General features: G+C 43.8%; 1 protein-coding gene across 50 annotated transcripts in view; it reads left to right on the forward strand.

The window, feature by feature from the left end:
* NEDD4L (NEDD4 like E3 ubiquitin protein ligase) overlaps nucleotides 1-25904 on the forward strand; it is a 375462-nt gene that overhangs the window by 286488 nt on the left and 63070 nt on the right. For all 50 annotated transcript variants that reach the window (XM_086373616.1, XM_086373612.1, XM_086373613.1 and 47 more), the window contains 7 exons: nucleotides 2954-3004; nucleotides 13688-13749; nucleotides 13911-14013; nucleotides 15701-15867; nucleotides 21193-21325; nucleotides 22567-22743; nucleotides 24923-24997. In XM_086373616.1, coding sequence (XP_086229742.1) covers nucleotides 2954-3004; nucleotides 13688-13749; nucleotides 13911-14013; nucleotides 15701-15867; nucleotides 21193-21325; nucleotides 22567-22743; nucleotides 24923-24997 — 768 coding nt within the window. The remainder of the gene's footprint in view (nucleotides 1-2953; nucleotides 3005-13687; nucleotides 13750-13910; nucleotides 14014-15700; nucleotides 15868-21192; nucleotides 21326-22566; nucleotides 22744-24922; nucleotides 24998-25904) is intronic.

Consider the following 25904-nt stretch of genomic DNA (forward strand, 5'->3'; position numbering starts at 1 on the left):
CCTGGGAAATCCCATGGACAGAGGAGCCTGGCGGGCTACAGTCCATGGGATCACTAAAGAGTTGGACACGACTGAATAAATAACAACAAGGGTTAACATGATGCTTGGTGGAAGTCATTTTATAATGGGAACTATTTAAATGATTTGAATATTGTGTTTTCATAACATGGGTGCAGGTCATCTTGTGGCAGTGGTGACCTCAGGATGTTGTGATGACCTCAAACCTTGGCTCTCCAAGGCCCGCAGGTGGGGGCCCTGCTGTGTCAGCACGCCCTGGTGTCCTGGAAATGGCCCTGCTTCTCATTGTGGCGCAGAGGCCGCGCATTTTGACTCTCTGGTCGCTCCTAGCACTGCTCAGTAGTGATACCGGAGGCGCGTTTATCACTGGCCTAGTGTTACTAATCTAAATACTCTACGCTGCTTGAAGCGTCTGTGGCTCTGGCAATAGTGGGGTGTTTTGAAACCTGGATCTCACCAGCATGTTCCAGTGCCCAGTGAATCACTTGTTTAAGCCAATTCCTCTGGACCATGTGCTGTTCTATACACTTGATCCCCATTTTATTTTTAAAATGATTTTATTACCGTTACCCTTGATGTAAACCAGAAAATAAGAGCCTTGTGTTTAATGGTGAGGTTGCCTCGTCGTCTTCTGTTATAGGAATTGTTGCGTTTCTTTTTATTTTTTAATGTAACGAGAAAGATTGTTAAGGTACAAGTGAAGCCATCTAGCTTTGCAGCGAGTACCATGGGGATCCATAAAACTGCTCCTTTGAGGCATGGAGCCAAGTTGGAACAAGAGGTTTTGTTAAAGATAACATGCCAGATGGGCATTTTAGGCAGAACCATCCTCCCCAAAGCTTCATATACTGTGCTGTCATCAAAGTCCCTTCTCATCCACACTGTTGAGAGCCAGCATCCTGATGGAGAAGCCCAAGGCTGGTGCCCAGCCAAGTTGTCCTGCTGTTACCGAGATGCAGGACAAAGTATTGGTTAACAGCCCAGACTCTGGAACCAGTCTACCCAGCTAGGAACTTCTCTGGTCTCTGGGTTCCCCATCTGTAAAATGGGCATAATAATCGTGCCCATCCACTACAGCTGCTCACCGAGGATTTGGCGTGCCCTTGATGCAGCACCTGCTTTGCTACTGTAGCCCTTAGGGGCCAGCACCTGCCTCTAGTTCAGATGGTGAGCTCATCTGATGGGTTTAGAAGTCTAACATCTCCCTCGGAAAACAGTGCAGGCATGTGGATGTTTTGTGAATTTTTGTGACAATGTACTTGAAGTTAACAATTGATAGGGTAGCCAAAGAGAGCAGATTATGAAACAGAGCTCTGGGATCAAACTGTCTCCTCCTGATGGTGGCCTCCCCGAGTCCTTTTCCCTCATAGCACCAGCACCAGTAGCCGGCCAGGAGAGGGCCAAGCGTAGAACCTCATCACTCTCATTAGGTAGACACACGGTCTATAGTCAGGAGGCAGACAGCTCTGAGTTGCTATTAGTGGAATTAACTGACGTACACAATTAAATCAGCCTCATTCAGAATAGGACTGCTCCCTAACTGTCTGGACAGTGAAGATGTCTGTGCTGACTGTTGCTTGTTAAGAGGTACATCTTTGGCACCTCACGGCCTTGTGCATGGTGGGCGGAGGCAGATGCATCTGAGGAAATAGAAGAAAACAGAGCCTCATCAGAAGGGTGGGGACTCTTCTCAGGCTTTGGCACACTCAGCCAGTGGTGATGTTGATCTTTCGTTACCCTTCACGTAATCTAGAGGAGATAGACAGCTTTCTAGTCAATCAGATTTTTTAAATTACTTAAAAGGACATTCTAAGTATGGAGCAAATCATTGCAGTAAATCTCGTTCACATTTACCTGCTGCCACTTTTTAAATGCAAGAGAATTTTTTTCAAGTGCGTTTGAAAAGTTCATTTTATAAATTAGAAAATTTCACAGTAAAGACTGAAAATAAGAGCCCAGAGTTTGGAATTTGGAGCTCTGGATTCTCTTGGGCTCCTCCTCAAGCTGGTAGTGGGACAAGTCTGATGATGTCTGTGAAGAACTTTCTATGATAGGCATTTGCATGTGGGCGTTTTTGTGGTTTTTTTGATAAGGTTGTCGAGGGTGGCGGACGTCATCGTCATGTTTCTTCCGATTCACATCGCGGCCCATCTGGGTATCGGGGGCTGTGACACACATGCCCCTAAAGCAGGACATTGTGTCCGATGGCCTGTTGGACACCCCAGGGTCCAGGCCAGGGCCCCTGACCCTGACTTTAAGACTTACCATGACTCCCAGAGTCTGAAAGGGCACATGTGAGCTTATCCATGTAAATTTTCATTGAGGCCTGTGCAGTAGATGTAGATAGGAAGAAGTACCATGTGTCCAAAATTATAACCAGTAGATAATCCACGAACTTAGATTGTGAAGCAGTGTAATTACTAGGTTGAAAGTTCAGGGCCATTTTTTTAATAAGTAATGTACAAGATGTATTAGTAACTGGCTTCTATACTCTTTGCCAAGACTCAGCTCTCAAGGAGCTCTTTGATTTATTACACTTTACAAATATTCATGAAAATTGGCCCCAACGTTTCTTTACCGACTTCTCTTTAAACTGGGCCAGCTGTGCCCCCAGGCCCTCTGGAATCCCAGGTATCCCTTCCCTGGCTGACTGCCTGCTCCCCAAGTCCAAGACAGGCTCTGTCTCCAGTCTGTTGGGTGATCGATGCCCTGCAGGATGTCTGCCAGCTGAAGATCAGGTGTGTGAGGCCTTGGGCTCACCCATCTCCAAGGCAACAACCATCTGTGGCTCACCTGGGCCTCTGCTTTCAACCCATCCCCACCACTCTCCCAGGTCAGGCCCTGGACCTTTCTCTATTTGTAAAGAAACACGTTTTAGAACGTTGACACTCACTCAATAGATGAAAACACTAATTATTTTCTCTCTTCTTAACAGACACGGGACGACTTCCTGGGACAGGTGGACATACCCCTTAGTCATCTCCCGGTAAGAACGGTTGCCTGCTTTATAACGCGTGCAGTGAACAGCAGTTTCTGTCTGCAATTCCGGGGTATTTTCAGGGCAGTATTTCCTCCACACTGTGGAGAAGGCTGAAATGAAACACAGATACTGTGAGCATGACCCCTTCTAGAAGGTGGTCCTTTCAGGAGGCTAGGAGATCACTTTAATTGTAAAAACAGGTGTCCTTGAACCATCTACAGGTACCTATCAGCGTCGCCAGCTACTTTCTTATCTCATCTTCCTTTGTCACGTCATACAAAACAGCTGCCTGCTTCTGCCAAACCCCTTCTCCTTGTCACTGGAATGTCCTTGCTTTCAAGTTCATCCTTCGGCTCTAATCACGTGTGTGTTCCCTTTGTCTGGAATTGTACATGCTGTTTCTCCTGCACTTCATCTGCACAGACTGTGTTTCCGTGACTTTGGTTATGGCTTTCTCGGTTGGCACAGAGACAAAAGAAAAGATGCTATTGGTCCTAAGTGAACTTGTCAGCTGCAAAGACTCTGGTTTCAGAAACGATACTGGGTCAGCACGTGTGCTGTTGCTAGTAAGCCTCTGCTCAAATGTGTAGCAAAAGGACGGGGGCTGTTGACCGTGACTGAGCTGAAGGGTGACTCCCGCGTGTTCCAGTACCTATCGAATGGGGGCCCAGGCCTCCCTGGCGAAAGGTAAATGGCCTCGTGCTCCGGCTCTCTTCCCCCTGCCACGGGGCATCATGAAGCTCAGTAGCACCTCCTCATTGTGCCCAGTCATGTCTCACTCTCTGAGACCCCATGGACTGGAGCCCGCCAGGCTCCTCTGTCCATGGAATTCTCCAGGCAAGAATATGAGATTGGGTAGCCATTCCCTTCTCCAGGGGAATCTTCCCAACCCAGAGATCAAACCTAGGTCTCCTGCATTGCAAGCAGATTCTTTACCATCTGAGCCACCAAGGAATCCCCCACAATAGCAACTAAGAGAGACTAAGTCAAATGTTTCTGCCTTCCAAGGACATTATTAAAAAATGCTCAATGTGAGCAAATAGCATAAATCGTCTATAAACTAAAGTGGCCCAAACCACCTAGTATGAGCCTGCCGCTGTGTTGAAGCTGCAGCTCTCACCCTCTGTTAGAGACCAAGAAAGGCCGTCTTACCCAGGAAGCTCTTGGAGGTCTGGTGTGAAGGACTGTGACGGCAAGCACTTTACTCCTGTTTACTCAGCGGAGCTATTGGGGATGAAAGGTTTGAAGCTCGTTCCCTTCCCAAAGATTGGAAACAGCAGTAGTGGCATTAGAATATCTTTGTTTATTTCTGCATAAAAACCTGAAGCTTCAAGATACCACGAAAGTGGTCATATGCACAAGACGGATTCCGTGAGCCTTCAGAACGCTGATTGTCCTTTTACGGTCCTGCTGAGAGCGTGGGGATGTCTCCACCTTGAGCAGAAAGATTGTTCATGTATTTCTACATCAGTGGGTCTTCTGTCCATGCTCTTCAGGCTGAAGCTGTAATCACCTCACATTTTTAGACAGTGTTGGTTGGTTGGCCGCTTCTCACATGGGTGTCCCCAACTACCCGTTTCCCTAACGTAGAAACCGCATTACAGGGACTTTCCTGGTGGTCCAGTGGCTAAGACTCCATGCTCCCAAAGCAGGGCACCCAGGTTCAATCCCTGGTCAGGGAACTAGATCCCACATGCCGTAAGAAAGACCCAGTACAGCCAAATAAATAAATATCAAAACACACACATACATCATAGTCAAGGCAAATTATGTACTGATATTCTCTTAAGAGGTGCAGCTGGAATTTTTGAACAACCTGCTCCAGCAGTTCCTTGTTTGAGAGAACAGGCATGGGTTGGTTTTGAAAGGTTGAGGGGAGCTCTCAGAGGATAGAAGAGTGTTTCTCTTCAGAGACAAGTCAGTAGAGAGAATGTTTTTACCTTTGGAGTTGGGCGGAGGCAAGAGTGAGCTTTCAGAGAAGGAAAGGCTCCAGGCCAGAATAGAAACCCACCGGTTCAAGAGTGGAGCAGTGAGCGCTCAGAGAGGGCTGAGGCCTTGCGCGTGAGCTGAGCCAGCTGAGTAAGGAGACCGGTGTCGGGTCTCCAGGATGAGTGTGCCCTGGAGCACCGTGTCTCCTCCTTAAGACTGACCGGCTTTGTGGAGCCCAGGACAGTCCTCAGGATGGGTCACACGGGACGCAAAAGGAGAGGCGAAGGTGCAGTCTTCATCCTCTAAGCAGAAGTGGAACCCAGCCGGCGTGTTCTCAGTGGACACGGCTTTGACCCCAGGATTTGAGGTGCTCTCAAGTGTATGTTCGATCCTTTGTGTAGGACCCTCATGGGGAAATTGCACAGTTAATGTTGTATGATAACACAGGTGTGAGTATGTGAAATGGATGCTAGCATTTGAATATATTTTGTGGGTAGATAATGGATTCTCTTTTCTTAATAGCTACTTGACCACTGTCAAGGCTATATGGCCTGTGGATTCAGTGATGTTTAATATCAAATTTTAGGTAAAAGAATTTAGGAAAGTTGTCTCACTGGTCATGAGGGATGGTAGTGCAGAGCAGTCCTGTGGTAGTGAGGTGCTGCCTAGGCCTCCTCAGACTCTGAGGAATCAGATTGGGCATCTGGTTATTAATTAATTCCAGACAGCCCCATTCCCTGATAGAGGATTTATTCCTTTCACAGATGTTTGCTGATATAGACATGATTCTAATCTCTGAGGAAAAATCAGTGACGCAAGTTCCTCCCTCACGTGTCTCAGCAGGGCCACCATCGCCATAAACACGTGTTAGTCGAGCATTTGAAATGTGGCTAATGTGACTAAAGAATGGAATTTATCATTTTATTTCAAGTCATTAAAGTTTACATTTAGAAGCTACATGTGGCGATATGGCACCCTCTTTCAGACCAGATTCCCCCAACTTAGGTGAAAACTGTATGGTTCTGAATTCCGTTTTCCTGAGCTGGTAATTCTGCCTGTTGGAGAGAGCTGGGGGTGGAGGAGTTCTCACACCCAAGTTTTACATGTGCGTACTATCGCTTCTGTCGTGTCCACCTCTTTGCAACCCCATGGACTGTAGCCCCCAACCAGGCTCCTCTGTCCATGGGATAGTCTAGGCAAGAATACTGGAGTGGGTTATGATGGCCTCCTCCAAAGGATCTTCCCAATCTGGGGATCAAACCCATGTCTCTTTCATCTCCTCACTGGCAAGTGAATTCTTTACCACTAGCCAGAATTATCAGTCAGGATTCAGTTTTCCCCCTACCTGAATACAGCTGCTGGTGGATACTGGCATTTGCAGTGTAAAACCGTGCTCTTAAGTCCTTAGGAACGTCTCTCCTAAGCTGTCCTCACTCACACCTGTAAATTCCCCTACCTCGAGAAGCCTACCAGGAAGACCAGAGGGTCAGGGCAAGCCTACTTCCAGTTTATTCTGGTTTAGGAGCAGACCCATCTGTAGACACACGAGCCAAGTTATATGCACTTGAGCATCTCAGAGCATTCACAGCAGTGCTCCTCAGCCCATTGCCCACTGTTGGGTCCCCAGATAATTAACTGTGTGTGCTGCTGGGCCTTGGGGACCATTGGGACGGTCCGGCTTGCAGTTCTCCTGCCAGGGAGACAAGCAAAGGAGGCCCCTGGAAACAGAGAGACCAGGCCGGGAGGGCCGTGTGAAGCCAAGATGCACTCTGCGTGTTAAAGCATCAGTACCCCCGTCAGTGACCACAGTGGCCCCAGGAGGCTAGCGTTGGCTCCATGTTTGCCCTTAAACAGGAAGGAGTAAAGAGACATAATGAGAAGGAAAAGTAGCATCTTTCCCCCCTTTGATTATGAATTCCCCAGTGCTTTATCAAATGCTTCCAGATGAGAGAAAATGATTTTGACTTGTCAGTCATTTTCATTCTTGGCTCTCAGGCCAGTTCTGCCAGTTTTACTTGTGGAAGGGGGGAAAAAAGGATAGGAAATAGACCCAGGGAATTTAAAATGGTAGGGACCTCTGTTTCCTTGGCTTCTGTTCCAAATATGCCACTCATCTTTAATTTTTTTTTTTCCGTTTTACTTACTATTGAGTGTGCATGCATGCTAAATCACTTTAGTTGTGTCCAGTTCTTTGCAACCCTGTGGACCTTAGCCCCTCCCCCCATGGCATTCTCCAGACAAGAACACTGAAGTGGGTTGCCGTGCTCCCTCCAGGAGATCTTCCAGACCCAGGGATCCAACCAGCATCTCCTGCATTGGCAGGCAGGTTTTTTACCACTAGCACCATCTGGGAAGCCCACTGTTGAGGTTGGGAGTGAGTAAAAGAGAGGAAACAGGGAGAGTAAATGAGGTTAGTCGTCTGACCTTTTATGCGGATCTGAAAATTAAGAAAACATAGATTCCTATTCACAGAAGTCTCCAAATGTCAAGCTTTAAAAGATCTCTCAGGAATAGTTGACTCGGAGCCTGGAGATGGGTAGGTTGCCTTGGTAACCTTAATAAGTTAGTAATCCTTTATGGGACTCTTGTTTGTCTCACCTATAAAACAAGAGTATTCATGTAGATGATGCTAGGTTTCCATCCAGCTCTGTGAAAGCGCGTCTTCGCTGTCCATGGCACTAGCTGGCATTAGCTGTCCATGGCACTCACTAAGCAGAGGCACTGCGACCATGACGACGTGTGTGTTGCCTGGGAGACTTGGGCAGCACGATGCACGTGGCGGAGGTAGAGGCTGTGCTCTCCTGATGTCTGTACTGCAGCTGAAACAAAGCTCCTCTATTTTATTTCTCCAGTGCATCACCAAAAGTGACCTTAGCTATAACTATCCTATTCTGACCTTTTTTTTAAGAAACACTATCATTTTTTACATGTTTATTAAATTCTTTGTGTCATTCCCCAAAAGTTCAGACAATATTTTATGACTTCTCCTTAATAATTACTTAGAGACCAAAATAGCTCCAAGACTTGTATTAACAACAGAATGACATTTCTGGCAGGTGTTTGCCATTTACACCTCTGAAACTTGTCTTGATTCTTCTATCAGTGTCTTCCCTGTCCTGTGAGCCCTTTCCCATCACCCCTCCCAGATGCAAAATCTCTGTATCTGTGGAAAACACACGGAGGTAGAGAGAGCTGTTTCAAAACACGAATTTCTCTTGTATTAGTCAGGTGCCACTCCAGGCAACCAGGGCTGCCTTGAGTTTATGGCTTTCCTGCAGTGAGGCGGCGTCGGGATGGTAGCACTACTGTTTGTCATCTTAACTGTACTGGAAGGTGACTCAAATGATAAACACCCCTCTTATAATTCCAGCTGGCACCAGGGTAATGGTTCTGTCTCAAGTGTACAGAATTCAGTATCATAGAGGTTAGAGGGACTTGAGAGACCATTTGTCCATTCCCTGTATTTTACGGGTGGGGACCCCTGGGCGCACAGAGGTCGGTGACTTGCACAGTGATCTGCAGGCTGATCAGACCAGAGGTCTCCAACATTGATCTGTGGTGCAGTCAGGGGGGCAGAGGGGCTCAGTCTGAGGCTTGGGTGCTTTTAGCCATTGCATCCCTCTTTTGAGTCTAGGGTCCTGATAAGGCCATTCCCTTCCACTTGCCCACAAAGTTATTTTTCACATTTACATATATGTCAAGTAACTGCAGTTCTGTTTAAAGCAATAAATCTTTATAAGGTGAAATTGCTGTGTAACCAAAAGATTTTTTTTGAATGCTCGTGGCCTGGGGTAGGCGGTAGAAGCATCTATTTTGGCCACTGGTGCTGTTAGCATCAAGCTGTTTGAGATGGCTTTCTCCCAGCAACACTCTCAGGGAGTCTTCCCTGGGCGTTTCTCCAGGGACTGGGATCCAGCAGGAACTGAATAGTGCCAGGAAGAATCCTGTTGTCAGAGATGACCATCTTGTTCATGCTGGAGAATTTCCATGGAGGTGAATTCTCATCTTCTAATGCCCTGTCTTTATTGCAGAGCACTGCATTGATAGTGTTCACAAGTGACATGAAAATGTAGAATTGGCTGATGATGATAATGGCTGACATTTGTTAAGTGTGCCAGGAACCCTTGTGAGGACTTTTTATGGACCAGCTCAGTTGATCGATTTAATTGTGACAATTCTATAAGCTCCTGTTACCGCCCCACTCCATGGATGAGGGCACTGAGGCACAGAGAAGTAAAGACTTTGCCCTTGGCCACGTGGCTTTGTAGGTAGCAAAGCCAGAGCACAGACCTGGGATGTCTACTTCTTAAGTCTGTGTGGTGTTTGTCATTTAAACTGTGTAGTGTATGGACAGTTCTGTTTTTAGAGTCCCTGTAAGCTCTGACTTGGGGGGTGTGTGTGTGTGTGTCTAACTTCAGAAAAAAGTCTTGAGAATATAGCTGACTTTGCTTAGTGGGGATGGATTTTTGTGGCCTTAGCAGTTTACTGGAGATCAGGTGAATTAATCAGCTACTTCGTGCTTCCTTTGTGCCAGACAGTGCTCTTGGCGCCAAGAATACAGTGGCAGGCAAATCCAAGTCTCTGATCTTACAAGGTAGTATTCTGCAGGTGATAGGATGATAAACTGGTAGATACATAAATAAGCATAAATACATAAAACAGTGGAATTAAATTGGGACAATTGAAGATGAGAAAGGGAGGCTGTGATGGTGACTTAGGATGCGAAGTCTGAGGATGTGACTTGGGATTCTGGACTTGGATGGCAAAATGGAGACCGCCGTGGCCGTCTGAAGTCAGGGATGTCCAGCAGAAGGACCTGTGAGGGAGGGGTTAGACGACATGCATGCAGGACAGATGAGGTCAGGAGGGGTGGTGATGGTTCAGTCGCTCAGTCATGTCTGACTCTGTGACCCCAGGGACTGCACCACAGGCTTCCCTGTCCTTCACCGTCTCCCAGTGGAGTCGGGGGTGAATACAGAGACTGGTTCCCAATGAGATGAGAGATAGTGAAGAACCAGACCACGTTTAACCTCGTAGGTCCATAAGGAAGAATTTTCAGCTTATTATAAGCAGAATAGGAGGCCATTGAAAGTTTAAAGCAGAGAATGATATAGAAGATAATATTACAAATATAAATGCACACACATGCCCTTCTGATTTATAATAAATCATTTTGCTGTGGTGTGTCCCTCTTGCTGCAAAGGTATTTTAAATTGTGTTTAATTAAGGAGCCTAGGTATTTGAAGTTTTACTGCATGTAATATTTTTATTTTTTTTAATAAAATTATTATATATATTTCAATAAAAATATTAGTTTTATTCCTACTGATAATAGTTGCTATGTTTGAACATACCAGTCACTGTGGATTTACATACATTGACTCACTCAAGCGTCACAACATTCTAATAATAAGCATGAACATTTCCATTTTATAGACAAAGAAACTGAAGTTAAAAGAGAGTAAGCAACAGCGTTATTAGCGCTATAACCAGGCTTTGAACCTAGATCTGTCCCTGCTCTTACACACAATTACATCCAACTCAGGCTGCAAGGTATATAAAAGTCTACATAGTAATTCTAGAAAATATTATAACTTGTGGTTTACCCTTACTACATAATTTTTTAATTAGTTTATTTTAATTGGAGGCTAATTACATTACAACATTGTGGTGGTTTCTGCCATACATCAACATGAATCAGCCACAGGTGCACATGTGTCCCCCATCCGGAACCCGCCTCCCGCCTCCCTCCTCACCCCGTCCCCCTGGGTTGTTCCAGAGCACTGGCTTTGAGTGTCCTGCTTCATGCATCGAACTTGCATTGGTCATCTGTTTTACATATCGTAATATACATGTTTCAATGCTATTCTCTCAAATCATCCTACCCTCGCCTTCCCCCACATAGTCAGAAACTCTCTATTCTTTACATCTGTGTCTCTTTTGCTGCCTTTCATATAGGATTGTCGTTACCATCTTTACAAGTTTCATATATGTGTGTTAATATACTATACTGGTGTTTCTCTTTCTGGCTTACTTCACTGTGTATAATAGGCTCCAGTTTCATCCCCCTCGTTGGAACTGACTGGAATGTGTTCTTTTTTATGGCTGAGTGATACCACTGTGTACGTGCACCACGGCCTCATCATCCATCCGTCTGCCAGTGGGCATCTGGGTTGTCTCCTTGTCCGGCCATTGTAAACAGTGCTGCAGTGAACACTGGGGGATATGTGTCTCTTTCAGTTCTTGTTTCCTCGGTGTGTGTGTGCAGTGTGTATTTCCTCAGCTGTATAGGAGTTCTGTTTCCAGTTTTTTAAGGAATCTCCACCTTGTTCTCCATAGTGGCTATCCCAGTTTGCATTCCCACCAACAGTGTAAGAGGGTTCCCTTTTCTCCACATTCTCTCCAGCATTTATTGTCTGTAGACCTTTTGATGACGACCATTCTGACCAGCGTGAGATGATCCTTCATTGTGGTTTTGATTTGCATTTCTCTAATAATGAGCAATGTTGGGCATCTTTTCACGTGTTTGTTAGCCACCTGTATGTCTTCTTTGGAGAAATGCCTGTTTAGTTCTTTGGTCCACATGTTGATTGGGGGGTTTGTTTTTCTGGTATTGAGCTGCTTGTACATTTTGGAGTTTAATCCTTTGTTAGTTGTTTCAGTTGCTATTATTTTCTCCCATTCTGAAGGCTGCCTTTTCACCTTGCCTATAGTTTCCTTTGTTGTGCATAAATTTTTAAGTTTAATTAGGTTCCATTTGCTAATTTTTGTTTTTATTTCCATTATTCTGGGAGGTGGGTCATAGAGCATCCTGCTGTGGTTTATGTCAGAGAGTGTTCTGCCTATGTTTTCCTCTTAAGAGTTTTATAGTTTCTGGTCTTATATTTAGATCTTTAACCCATTTCGAGTCTTTGTATATGGCGTTAGAAATTTTCTAGTTTCATTCTTTTACACGTGATTGACCAGTTTTCCCAGCACCACTTGTTAAAGAGGTTGTCGTTTCTCCACTGTCTATTTTTGCCTCCTTTGTCAAAGATGAGGTGTTCATAGGAGCGTGGATTTATCTCTGGGCTTTCTATTTTGTTTCATTGATCTATATTTCTCTTTGTGCCAGTACCATACTGTCTTGATGACAGTAGCATTGTCGTACAGTCTGAAGTCAGAAAGCTTGATTCCTCCAGTTCCGTTCTTTCTCAAGGTTACTTTGGCTATTTGAAGTTTTTTGTGTTTCCATACAAATTGTGAAATTATTTGTTCTAGTTCTGTGAAAAATACCATTGGTGGCTTGATAGGGATTGCATTGAATCTATAGATTGCTTTGGGTAGTATACTCATTTTCACTATATTGATTCTTCCAATCCACAAACATGCTACATTCCCCGTCTATTTGTGTCCTCTTTGATTTCTTTCATCAGTGTTTTATAGTTTTCTATATATAGGTCTTTTGTTTCTTTAGGTAAATTTATTCCTAAGTATTTTATTCTTTTCATTACAGTGGTGAATGGGATTGTTTCCTTAATTTCTCTTTCTGTTTTTTCATTGTTGGTGTATAAGAATGCAAGGGATTTCTGTCTATTAATTTTATAACCTGCAACTTCAGTATACTCATTGATTAGCTCTAGTAATTTTCCGGTGGTGTCTTTAGGGTTTTCTATGTAGAGGATCATGTCATCTGCAAACAGTTCTACTTCTGCTTTTCCAATCTGGATTTCTTTTATTTCTTTTTCTTCTCTGATTGCTGTGGCTAGGACTTCCAAAATTATGTTGCATAGTAGTGGTGAGAGTGGGCAGCCTTGCCTTATTCCTGATTTTAGAGGAAATGCTTTCAATTTTTTGCCATTGAGGGTAATGTTTGCTGTGGGTTTGTCATATATGGCTTTTATTATGTTAAGGTATGGTCCTTCTGTGCCTGGTTTCTGGAGACTTTTTATCATAAATGGGTGTTGAATTTTGTCAAAGGCTTTCTCTGCATCTATTGAGATAATCATATGGTTTTTATCTTTCAGTTTGTTAATATGCTATATCACTTTGATTGATTTGTGAATACTGAAGAATCCTTGCATCCCTGGAATAAAGCCCACTTGGTGTATTTTTAAATTAATGAGATAGGAACATTTTTTTTCCTACTTGCTTTGACCTCTGATTTTGTACAACAAAATACTAATTTCTGTTTTAAATGAATAAATACCACAATTACATTCATAGCTTCTTGAAATAAGCACCAGCAAAAGGCTGATGGATGATGCTGCCTAGGACAGTCTCTGTGGAGGAGATGCTCTTTCAGTTATCTGAGGCTGAGGACATATTTTAATGTTAAAAGTAAAATAAAATTGCATTCACAGATTGATCTTGCATATTTTCCTGTTAACCTCACTCTTAGATTTCTTGAATCACAAGGGACAGGCAGGCAGGCACCAGTGACCCCTGGTTCTCCAGAGTTAATCAGCAGCATGAGATTGAGGCCTGCACCCAGCAGTTAGAAATTACACTTGGCAGTAACAGCTATAATTTTGTAAATTTGTGGAAGGCTGGGGTTGGCTTCTAAAAAATGGGTGTTGATAGTGACATCTAGCGGGTCTTAAGGAGATAAGTTCTGTGACCTATGAAGTGTGTGATTAATTGTCAGCACTGTCTGAGGAGCCAACTCTGTCTTTGCCGAGCACATTCTAAAGCATGCAGGTGGGTTCTCGGTAGTCCAGGTGGGTGGACGCGACATACGAGACCCTTGGGAGCACCGAAACTTACTTTTTCTTCCTTTAGACAGAAGACCCAACCATGGAGCGACCCTACACATTTAAGGACTTTCTCCTCCGGCCAAGAAGGTGAGGCTTTTAGGCTGCAAGTCATTCTTTATGCTTTGGCCTTGGTTTTCTCTGAGGAAGATTTCAACATATTAACTGATTACATCTGTTTAAAGCATCATAAATATGAAGTGTCAAACCAAGTCACATCCTTTGTAACAAATTTTTCTTCCATCATGCAGTCATAAATCTCGGGTTAAGGGATTTTTGCGATTGAAAATGGCCTATATGCCCAAAAACGGAGGCCAAGATGAAGAGAACAGTGAGCAGCGGGATGAGATGGAGGTAAGCCAGGCACTCCGGGCCGTGGTTTGTTTTCCTTCCGTAAGAGCATGTGGATATTTTACATGAAGGTTTTATAATTTAAGGAACTAAATGTTTATAAATATGAAGGAACTTAAATGTGTTCATGAATTTGCATCTTCCATGGATCTACCAATATTTTGCTTTTACCAAAAAAACAAAAAAACAAAAAAGGTAAGCTTTTCATTTTACCTTATAACACAAATCATCGAAGAGGTGTCTTTTTATGAACTGCTCTAACCCCTGTTCTATTAACAGCCCCACCACTGTGTGAAATTCTCCCCCACATATTTAATTTTCTTATTTCTTTGGACTTTCAGCGCTTAATAAATTCCCTGTAGCACTTGGAATTGCTTCAAAGTGGGTGAATGATGTAGAGGCTGTTCCAAGTCTCTCACTCGCTTGGCCTGCAGGTGAGCGCATGCATTAGAAACGCTCTCCTCTAGATAGGCCGTTCCGCAGTTAGCTTTCCAGGGGAAGTTTCTTTTGTTCCCTCTTGGCAAGTTAAAATAGAAAACACCACTTTTTAACTTTGCTGTCACATACGTCTACCATGGGTCCTATCGGACCTTCGCAGCACAGGCTCCAGACGGTGCTGCTTCATTAGACACATTCTCGTGTTCCAAGAATGTCCGTTCACGAGACCTCTCTGTGGCCTATTTGCACATCTGTTTGCAGCTGTTGCATATACATGGTGTGTGAATAATGCATTATGGGCAAGTAACTGCACCCACCCCCCCAGACCCAGAGGTCCTATTTCCAAGCAGTATTTCATGTGCAGGCTTTCATCTGTCTCTGGGAGAAGGACTGAAGTGGGTGGTAGGTAGTCTTGACTGTTAAGATTTCATAAGCACATCCACACATTTTTATCTCAAATCCAAGGAATTTTTTTTTTTTTTTTAACACTCCTCCAGCCTTCCAACTGTGAATTAGTTAATTTTCCAGTGACTTTACTAGGGGATGTCAGGAAGGAATACTTAATGCCGAAAATATGTGTTGCAAAAGAGTACCTCTGACTCGGGGACTGTGAAGGCTGCTGACGCGGCGGCAGCAGGTGGGGAATGGCCAAGTAGGAAGAGGCAGCTTCCAGGCTGTTCCTGGCTGCTGTGCGTGCTAGTCCTCCCTAGAGGGGCATCAGGGAGCTCCCCCTCCTCCAGGGGCCACCTTCCCGTGGTCCTCCCTGGGGAGCAAGAGTGCCCCAGGCCTCCTGGTGGCCTGTCCATGGCATCTGCAAGAACGCACGTGCTGTGAGGCTCATCTTCCCAGCTCCCTCCTACCTTCCGGAGGTGTTGAAAAGACGACAGCTGTAGCGTGACCCATATGATTGGCATGGCTTTGTACAGCCCCAGAGGCCATCAGGTCAAAATAACAAACATGAACTATGAAAGAGTGTAATGGGACTTAGGTAACGTGAGGGGCTGCTTGGATCCCTGTCCATGTCACGACCCGCACCACTGTCCTTGGGGAGGGCAGTGCAGTTCGTTGGCCATGGCTCAGAGCATTTTTGTGACTCTCTTCGAATTGACATTTTTTCCGCCTTGTTTTGAGAATTTCTTGAAACATGGCGCATGAAGCCACTGCCGGAGCCCACAGGAGCCAGGACGCAGGGCACGGATGCCCTGGAACCAGCGAACCAGCCTGACGCCCCTCCCTCTCTTCTGCCCCACAGCCCGGGTGGGAAGTCGTTGACTCCAATGACTCGGCTTCTCAGCACCAGGAGGAGCTGCCCCCGCCTCCGCTGCCCCCCGGGTGGGAAGAGAAGGTGGACAACCTGGGCCGCACGTACTACGTCAACCACAACAACCGGACCACCCAGTGGCACCGGCCCAGCCTCATGTGAGTGCCGTCCGTGGTCGCGAGCCGTCCCCACGCTCTGCAGACAGGTGCCCACACAGCAGCCCTGTGCACAAAGCTGGGAAGCGCGTCTTCCTTCAGTGGAAGCCCGTGATTGTGCATTGCGGCGGGAGTCCTCTTGGTGTACGTAGAGGGTGTGAGAACCTACCAGAACCTATCAGGTTATAAAGAAGCTCTGGCCTCCGTATCATGGTCTCCTGCTGTGAATATGCACTAATTTATTTTGCATGTCATCTTTATGTAGATTTATGAGATGTAAAACCAAGGTCATTTTTCTTAGGTTTAGCTTAATGCATGGTGATTACATCTCTGCTCCCTTCTTCAGTTTCAGCAAACATACTGACTGTACCATTTCCTCTTTAACTTTTTGGAGTTTTATTCCATAATTATTTGATTTAGAAACCCTCTCAAAACTTTTTTTTTTTCCCCTTTTTGAGAAATTTATAGATCACCCCCGTGATATCATTAGAAGCAGGTGGGAGGGTTGCTAACTCACAGTTTGTAATACTCCTCGTTCTAGTCCCTTGCCAGCCTCAGGGACACAGTGAATTGATTATTATTTTGTTCACTGGACAGTTTTTGGTTTAATAATAGCAAACACTAATTAAACCTCATGACTGTAAAAAAGGATTTGAAGCAGCTTGCTTTTAAATGATAGTATAGAGCAAGACCTAAAACTATTAATATACAATAAAAGACAAAAACAAGTACTAAAAATGTAAAAGGAAAAGGCTATCCTAAAAAAGGTGAGCTCCCCGGCAGACAAGACAAGGAAGTAATTATCAGTAAATTGTATAATTTTCAGTATACAGGCAAGTATATCAGGTGAGATAATTTTCTCTTTAACCCAGACTCTGAAGGAAATTTGCTGACGATGGTTTTTGAACAAGTGTTAGCGAGATGATGGATGGTGTTGTCAATAACCCTTTTGTCTTTAGAAGTGGCAGCGGTAGTCTGCATAAGACTGGGGGGTGGGTAGGGTTGCCAAGAAGTCTAGTCTAGGTGGTGTTTGATTTAGAGGAAAAGCTTGCAGAACCTGCAACAGTGAAGGCCAGTCCTTCCTAAGCCCCTGAGTGGGTTCTCGTTAATGTCAGGTGCCCGTGGGCAGCTTTGGACCACCTAGCATGAGCACCAGCTCATTGCTGCCGGGACGGCATAGTATCCCAACATCCAGATGATGTCAAACTCTTCTTTGTAATAATTTTTTCCACATAGAAATATAAATGGAAATGGTTTCATTGGTTTTTTAATTAATTTATTTGTTTTTACTATTTCCCTTTAATCAATGACCAAAGCTGTTAAAAACTGTTTTAAGTCATTTGACTATTCTAGTTATTTGTAGTTTAAGAAAAAAAGTAACCACCTTGGACTTGGTTACATGTAGTGATCAAGATTCTTGGTAGCAACACCCTGAGCAAAGTACCTTTATCTACCTTTGTTAAAGATCAGTATCTGAAAATAACACTTTATGGGGACCCTAGTGTCATGTGATCTCTATAAAAAAAACAAAGTGACCACTAGGAGCTCACAGAGACTAATAACCAAGATATATAGAGAGAAATGTTCACTGTCATGAATAATTACGCAGACCGAAGTCTCTGTTTGGGGGGTAAGTGGGAACAGTTTTTACTTTCTCTGCCTCAGAGAGTGGTGAAGCTAATGGAGAAATCCCTAGGGAACACTTCATACGTTTTTTTAAACACACCACCTTCAGTGTCCTGTAGAACTGAACCAAAACAGAAGCTGTAACTTATGTAAATGCTGGCTCCTCAGGAGTCCAGAAACAAATTGGGAAACTGTGGTTCTTCCAAGTTCAGGTTCACGTGTAGTTTAGGGAGATGGCAGTGACGTGATGGTCTGCACAGCCGGCTCACCGGAAGGGACATTTGCAGAGCTCTGGGTGCAACTTACCGGCTGCCTCTTTCCCATCAGGAACGACGTCTAGAAAGCAAGAGAAGACTCAGATGAGGGAAAAGGGTTGGTTTCCATGATAACCTCCTGTTGAACCGTTTGAGAATTTGAGGTTCTTTGTCCTTAACTTGATTTGGCTTGACCAGAGCCCTCAAGCCCTCCAGATGATTTTAAAATGTTGTTTTAATTGAAAAATGATTTTTTTTTCATAAATCAGTTTTCACAGAATCCTATAAGCATTCCAGGGATGGGGGCGGGGGCGGATATTAACAAGTGTCTTTATTCAAAGGCTATATCTGACCCGAGGAAGTCAGATAATGAAGTGATGGTTGCATTTTACAGAGAATGGTGGCCCTCCTGGGGAGTCTCAGTGCTTACCCAGTTTGCTTACCCAGACTTCAGGCCCTACCAAGTCCTCCTCGGCTCCCCGGTGCCCTCAGGCTGTTCTCACAGGGTCCTGCCCTCCCTGCCTCTTGCCGCCCACGGTCATCAACACAGAGCGTCTGATCACGCAGGCTGCCCTTGAGGACTTTCTCTCCTGAGCCCTGTGGGTCTGCTGCCTCTCAGTCCCCTCCAAAAACACAAAACCAGAATGTGCCCCTCCCCCCAGCAACCTTCAGAGGCAAAGCTGGACGCTTTCCCACGAGGACACAGAGCACATAATTCTCTTACTGCCTGTGTGAGCAGGGACTGTGGTTTCCTCTTCACAGATCAACCCCTAGCACCTGACACAAAGTAGGAGCTTTTAACTGAATGAGTGACTGCAGATGAGTCGTTTCTGAAAGTGGGTATCAGATGCGTGGTTTAGTGAACTGTCGGGTACTGGATGCAGAGATTAGGACGGAAGGTGACCACGGAACACTCCCCCAGGCCTCTCAGGTCAGATAGTGGCTTTTTAAAACACCTTTAATTTTAGATTTGTCCTTGTCCTATTTAAATGTAAACCATAAACTTTTTACTGTTAAAAGCAGAAGTTCAAAAACATGATGAAGGAATCGTATTAAGATTATAAATGAAGATGAACTTGTGAAACACTCATTTTAACTCTTTTTTAGTACTTCTTTCTAAACCACTCTACTTCTCCCGTCTTAGCAATCATTTAATCATCTCTTGATGACTCAGGTCATCATTTGTCACTGACAGTCACTGATAGGATGTAAATGATCTGATACACTGATCTTAACTGGCACTGAATTTGATAAATGTATGGTTTTTCTTGTCTTTATTAATTTGTATATTTCCTGTGACAGTCAAATGAAAAATATATATGTGAAATTAATGAATGAAGAAAATTGAAAGAGCCACTCCTTAGGTTTTTTTTCCCTGCCCGCAGTAAAATCATGTTTCTGTTTCGTCAGCTCAGACCTATTTTTAAAGTTCATTTTCCCATTAGTGACCATTTAAACTTCCTGTCAGTTTCGTCAACCCTCTCATTCAATTGCTTAATTAAGGGCCAAAGGCCTCACTTGTATGAATATTTTCATTTCGTCACTAAAGACCATAAAAAAGCCCAGACTTGGAATTTCAGAATCAGAGGTGTCTTTCTTCTTTATGCTTTTTAGTTGTTTCTAGTTCACACTGATTACTAATTATTTGAGCATGTTGGATAAGGAGGATTAACATAATTGACTTTAAACACCCCTTAAAAAAAAAAAAAAACCTTTTCAGAATAATAGAATTTTATATACTTCTCAGAGAGAAAATTCAGATACAGTAATATTAAACCTTATTTTCCTCAATGTCTCCGAAATCCCTGTAACAATTCAAGTGTTACAACCCAGAACATGCATGTGCTGTTGACTAAGTGACAACTGATACTTCAAGTGAAGATATAAAATTTTCATACAACTTTTATATATAGTGTTTTTAAATAAAGCCATTATAAAGTGAAATTGAATTGAATATCCTGTAAAAACCACTGTAGCCATGTAAAATCCTAAAGATAATATTATATTCTCGAACATATCTAAGAGAGTGTTACTTTTTTATCATTCTGTTTTGATAGTTTCATAAATTGTATTAGTATACTTGTGTGTCCCTTGATTTTAATTAGCTTCTTTGTGGCCTTAATTATGTCATTTTTTTCAGATATAGTTTAATACAGCTATAAAATATGCAAAATAGGTATTTCTGAGAGGTTTTAAGAATTTATGTATCAGTTGTGTACACACAGCAAAACGTCATTTAGATCTTTATTAAGAGTTATTGATTTAATATGGATTAAATAGAAGCCAACCTCTTACTGTCACTTTACCAGTAAAGCTAAAACTTGTGAAGATTTTTGGTGGAACTATTCAGACTCTTAGAAGCTGGTGATAAAGAGTCACCTATTTATTTGCAAATAGTGCTGCTTATCGCAGGCTGTTCACTGTTACAGGGCCCAGTAGGCTCTTTTGGGGGAAGATAGCATGTCTGAGACTGCATTAGAATGTCTTAAAACCTGTGTTTTAAGGAGAATCGATAATGAGGGCCTTTGATTAATACTGGATTTCAGTTAATCTGAAATAATGTTTTCAGCTACTGTGAAATATTAATTTGCAACATCATGGTGTCTTATTGAAAGAGTCTGTAAGCGTTTTCTCTGAAAAACATTTTGACATTTAAACCTCTACTTTAAAAGCCTCCAAGTAATATTTCTCCCAAAGGAGAATTGCCTGTAATTTACTGCAGAAGTTTTAAAGACGGAATCAGTGCTTTTCAAATCCTAAATTAAGAGTTACATGACAAAAAAAAAAAGACTATGAAGTTACAGTGTTCTTCAGATCCTAGTTGATTTGGGAGGTAATTGCCTGATGTTTGTGTGAATTTTAAAATAGAGTTTAAAGGGAGTTTAAAAGTGAGTTTAAAAAATGTCGTGATTGTGAGGTTCTGTCAAGATGAAAGCCACAGTGGCTGAAAAAGTTCATGTTGAATCCGGAACGTGTCCTCCAGACACCGTACTTACTGGTTGATTGCTGATGACCAAAAGTTGGGGCCTTGTCATTGCTGGACTCCTTGAGGGGTCGCCACTAACTGGCCACCAGTGTGAGCTCGCCTGTCATTCTCCTTCAGAAAGCCTCGCTTCTCATGGGGCAGCTGGATGGAGGACTTTGATTTCTCATCTTTCTTAAACACCATAAAGTACTGCTACAGTATATCCCTGAAAGATACTCAAAAATATTGTGGCAGAGGCATTTAAAAACTGTGTTTATTTCAATGAAGCCGACCTGGAAGTATACTCCAGCCAAGAGATGTTGGCAGGTTCTCCTTTGAGTGGCCAGCTGATTCTCAGAGTTGAACGGGAGAGCACTGACGTCGTGTTCCATGTCGGGCCCTGGGTGAGTGTCGGGCTTGGGTTGAAGGGCCAGGTATCAACACCGGTTCTCTGTCTCGCTCCCTCGCTCCGTGTGCGCCCAGGGACGTGTCGTCCGAGTCCGACAGCAACATCCGGCAGATCAACCAGGAGGCCGCGCATCGCCGCTTCCGCTCGCGCAGACATATCAGCGAGGACCTGGAGCCAGAGCCCAGCGAGGGCGGGGAGGGCCCCGAGGTGCGGCCCCGCCTGCTCACTCCCTGCAGATCCCCGCCTGCTTACCCCCCCGACAGCGCCCCCTGTCCGCGGGCTCCAGGGTGGGGAGGGCCCCGAGGTGCGGCCCCGCCTGCTCACTCCCTGCAGACCCCCGCCTGCTTAGCCCCCGACAGCGCCCCCTGTCCGCGGGCTCCAGGGCGGGGAGGGCCGCAAGGTGCGGCCCCGCCTGCTCACCCCTATAGCACCCCCTGTCTGTGGGCTCCCGATGTTGTCTCAGTAAAGGCTGTCTGAAGGAAAAGAGCACAGTCGGCTAGCTAGTTGAGGACCATTGGGGTATTTACTAACTTAGAAAGTGCTTCTAGAGGCCATCTTCGAGCATGCATAATTTACATCACTACGAAAGTGCATGACATTTTTTAGCACTTAATTAATATATTTTCACTTTATACTTTTATTTTTCCCCATAGTCTAAACATATCTTATTAAACAGCAACATGGTAATCATCTTTGAGCAGTTGATGGAACCCTGCCCTGTAACTTCTTTGGGTACCAAATATAATTTTGAGTAGTTTTGACATGGTGAAATAGGTTATTACCAAGAAAATACAAATTGGGGTGAACATAAATGTTCATAAGTTCACCCTTAAATGCTTATGGCAGATCTCTGGGGAAAATGTGTATAAATTGAACAAGAAATTAGTAATTGCCGTAACTTCAGTACTGCCTTAACAACTCGGTTTACATATTGGAAATCCATTCTTATGTTAGGCAGATCATTCACAAAATGTTCCAGTGATCAAAACTGGAAAAGCAAAATGGATGATGCCGTATTAAATTCATGAAAAGTTAATTGATACCAGTGCTTACTAACAGTTTATAGCATCTCTGGTATTTTCATTGTGAATCCTCAATGGTTAGAGTAAAAGAAAATTCATGAAAATGGTAAATTCCTGAGGATATTTTTTAACCCGTGCAGGTAGTATCGAGTCTAGAAGCAAGCCAGTGCTCAGAGAGGTGCTGTTACAAAGGGGTTGAGAGCACAGCCCCTGGAGCCAGGCCTGCTTGGATCACTGTTCCCTGGTACCAGTTACTCCCTCAGCCTCAGTTTCCTCATCTGTTAATCAGGCTGGGAGCCTTATCTTCCTTACGGATGCTGGGAAGACCCTCAGTCAATGTGAACGACAGTTAGGATGGCTATTACCATGGCGGGGACAAGAGGGTCCCTCGTTCCAGCACTCACCACAGCGTCTCTTCCCTGGCAGCCTTGGGAGACCATTTCAGAGGAAGTGAACATGAGCGGAGACTCGCTCAGCCTGGCGCTGCCCCCGCCACCGGCCTCGCCCGTGTCCCGGACGAGCCCCCAGGAGCTGTCCGAGGAGCTGAGCAGAAGGCTGCAGGTCACTCCCGACTCCAACGGCGAGCAGTTTGGGTCTTTGATTGTAAGTCATGGTCTTGTTTGAGAAGTTGAGTGAATATTTATCATTTTTTTTGTTGTTGTCACTTTTCAGAGAATCTTGTTTGTAAATAACAACCAAGGTCTCCTAGCCCCCAAATAATTCTGACATTTTCCAAGTTCCTTCTTCCATGGGAGAAGCAAAACTATACCAAACATAGCCCAAGCAGGTGAAGCGCTTTCTTGATTCATAGATAACTCGTCTATGACTTCTGTATTATTAAACATTAATCTCGTAGAATTTCTTTTCCCAGCAAAAGATTCCTGAAACAGTACCTTCATCACAAGTTGGTATTTCGCAGTGGGACCTGAGAGCCATTGGGCCTCCACGTTGATCTCATACATCATACTCTGTGTGCTTTATCATTCTCATTTCACAGGTGAAGGCATGATGGTTAAGTGATCCATCCAAGACAGGTTAGGATGGGAGACAGAAGACATCTTGTAAGTCCCAGAGAAAGGCTGTGAAATTGTGACACGGCCACTAGCGTAGCATTTGAACTTGAGTTCTCAGCTGTCAAGCAGATTCATTCTAGACACTTGAGGTGGGGTTAAGCCCCATTGAGAGTCAGCAGAATCAGCCATGAAGACCTGTGTTTGACAACACAAAACTGCAGGAAAAGCCCATAGAAAATTCTTGCTTGTACATAAAATTGAGAAGCAACGCAGTCTCAGTATTTCTCGAGAAACTGAACCAGCAGATGCACTGCAGTAAATGATGGTAGTCCCTCAGCTGAAAATGGCGTCCTAGAAAAATAATCATCATTACAGCCGAATCACATGTAAACGAACAGGAGGGCTGCATAAAATGTAAAAGTTAGTAGGTACTCACAAGACTGTCACTCCTTCAGCTGTGTGTTTTTATTTTAAAAGATACCTTTGGCCCCATCAGGAGTTACAGTGACTACTCAGTTAATGTGCTTTTGTATTAAAATTCTATGAGTATCTTTCAGAAAGAGAAATAACTCTGAGATGTAAATGTAGTACTAAAGGGACAGGGGGAAACAAAGAGTTTGCATACATGGGGTATTTGAACTGATAAAACTGTTGCTGTGGAAACAGCATAAGCATGGAAGTCATGTATTTAAAACCTTGTAAAAGGGAGTAAGTGCTGCCAGAACCGTAACAATGGTATCCCTTTAGTCTACCAAGTGAAAACCATCATTTCAGTGACTTGTAATAGGGAACTCCTTCATTCTAAGTTTATAAAATATCTTTAAGATGGAAGTATAAGTGACAGAATTATTTTGTGTTGAGTCCAGTTCAACTATTAAGTATTTAGGAAAGACGAGATTCTTGTCCAGTTTTGCTTGCCAGAATCAGTCTGTATTCAAGGACAATAGCATGAACTTTTACTAAAGCATGAATCCTTCATGCTCACCATGTGGAAAGACTTGAAAAGCCTGCCATGCACCACCAGAGTCTGTCTCTGCCTCACCCCATTTTCCTCACTGGAAAATACTAGAAGTGAGGAGATGCTGCAGACTTGTCCCCTGTGCAGACCTCTTGCTCATTTGACCCCTGACTTGCAGGTGTGACCTGCTGCTGATCTGTGAGTCTGTTTTTTGTAAAGCCATATAGACCTATGCAAACAAGTGAGAGGAACATATTATACATTATCTCTAGATTGTTTTTTAGCTTAACTTCACCTATTTTCCTTCATTCCTGTTCTGAACAACTTCATCTCCATTCAGAAGCTGAAAGTATTAATCCCTAGCCCTTCAGAAGAAGCCTAAGATTATATGTGAGTTCCCCTAGAAATAGAATCCAACTGCTTCTTTGTCAGTGATAAGAATAGTCAATGAATGTTTAATAACTATTAGGTTAGTATCGTTTCCTTTATTCCTGTCCCACTGGAATTTACCCAGAGGCTGCTTCTCAAAGCTTCTTTTTCCATCAATGGAGCAGCATTACCTGTGGCATCCCCTTTCATGTTTTGGCCTCTTATTTTTGGCTGTTATCGCTCGAGACACTTGAGAATGACAATGAAAGATACTTGATGACTTAGAGGATTATGTTCATTACTCCAAAACTATGGTGTTTCATCGAATTACCTTCTAATATTAAAGAGCAGTCAGTAGGCTTGAGCGGTCAGTTTTTTAAACCAGGGAAACTGGTTTCTCAGCGTGTGTGTTCCTGATGCTCTGTGCGCTTTCCTCCTGCAGCAGAGAGAGCCGTCCTCCAGGCTGAGGTCCTGCAGTGTCACCGACGCAGTCGCGGAGCAGGCTCACCTCCCGCCGGTAACCCACACTCATTTCCAGCCACCAGTTGGCTCTCTCGGCTTTTATTTAAAATCATCTGAGCTACCAAGGAAGAGTTTTTCCTGTGCAAAATCTACTTACCATACACATGAGACATTAAAATGTCCTAGCAGATTGCCCAGGGAGAGTGGATTTCCAGTATAGAGAGTCGCCACTGCCACCAGAGTCTCGGAAATGCTAAAAACCCCGTTGCTTTGCTTGTCCATCCAGGTGAATGCCAATTCTGATACGCCTACTTGATCTAAACATTAGCAGTTCCTTTTTAAAAACTTAATTTGGTCCCCAAAGCTGTATTCAAGTGACCTGTATCTCCAGAACACAGGAAAAACTCTTCTGGGTGGGCAGAAAGGAGCCCTTTCCATTACTAACAGGCTTAACTCTTAACCCACTGAGCTTCTGTAGCTTCTCTTTAAAGACAGCTCCCTTGACTCAAGACCTGGCTATAATTTGTTTCCACCTTCCCACTAGTTTTCATAGCTAGCAGCAAATATGGACATGTAAAGGGTGTTAATAATTATATAGGACTTAAAATGAATGTTCTGATTGGGAGGCAGACCAGGACTGCCTGGGGAGGTATTAGTGTACACGTTAAAAATGAATTTTATGTAAATTTGTTTCTTGTTTTGGAGGAGAAAATGTTATGTGCTTTTAGCATGCTCAACTTAATGTTTGACCTTGACCAGTTTTTATTATTATGACAAATCCTTGATCATCATCAGCACTAATACTTACTGCATCTGAAATTGAAGGGAAAGAAAGATTGCACTTAACAGTTTTTGCAATCATGGCATCTTCCCTGTTGTATACATTTCTGCTCAACTTCACAGGATGTGTTTTGCCTAGATTTTTAAGTCTTTTATGTTTACAGAATGAATTAATAAATACA

This window comes from Bos grunniens, chromosome 24 (assembly GCF_055505025.1).
Source record: "Bos grunniens cultivar Pamir isolate PY7600 chromosome 24, Bosgru_T2T1.0, whole genome shotgun sequence".
NCBI classification, from domain to species: Eukaryota; Metazoa; Chordata; class Mammalia; order Artiodactyla; family Bovidae; genus Bos; species Bos grunniens.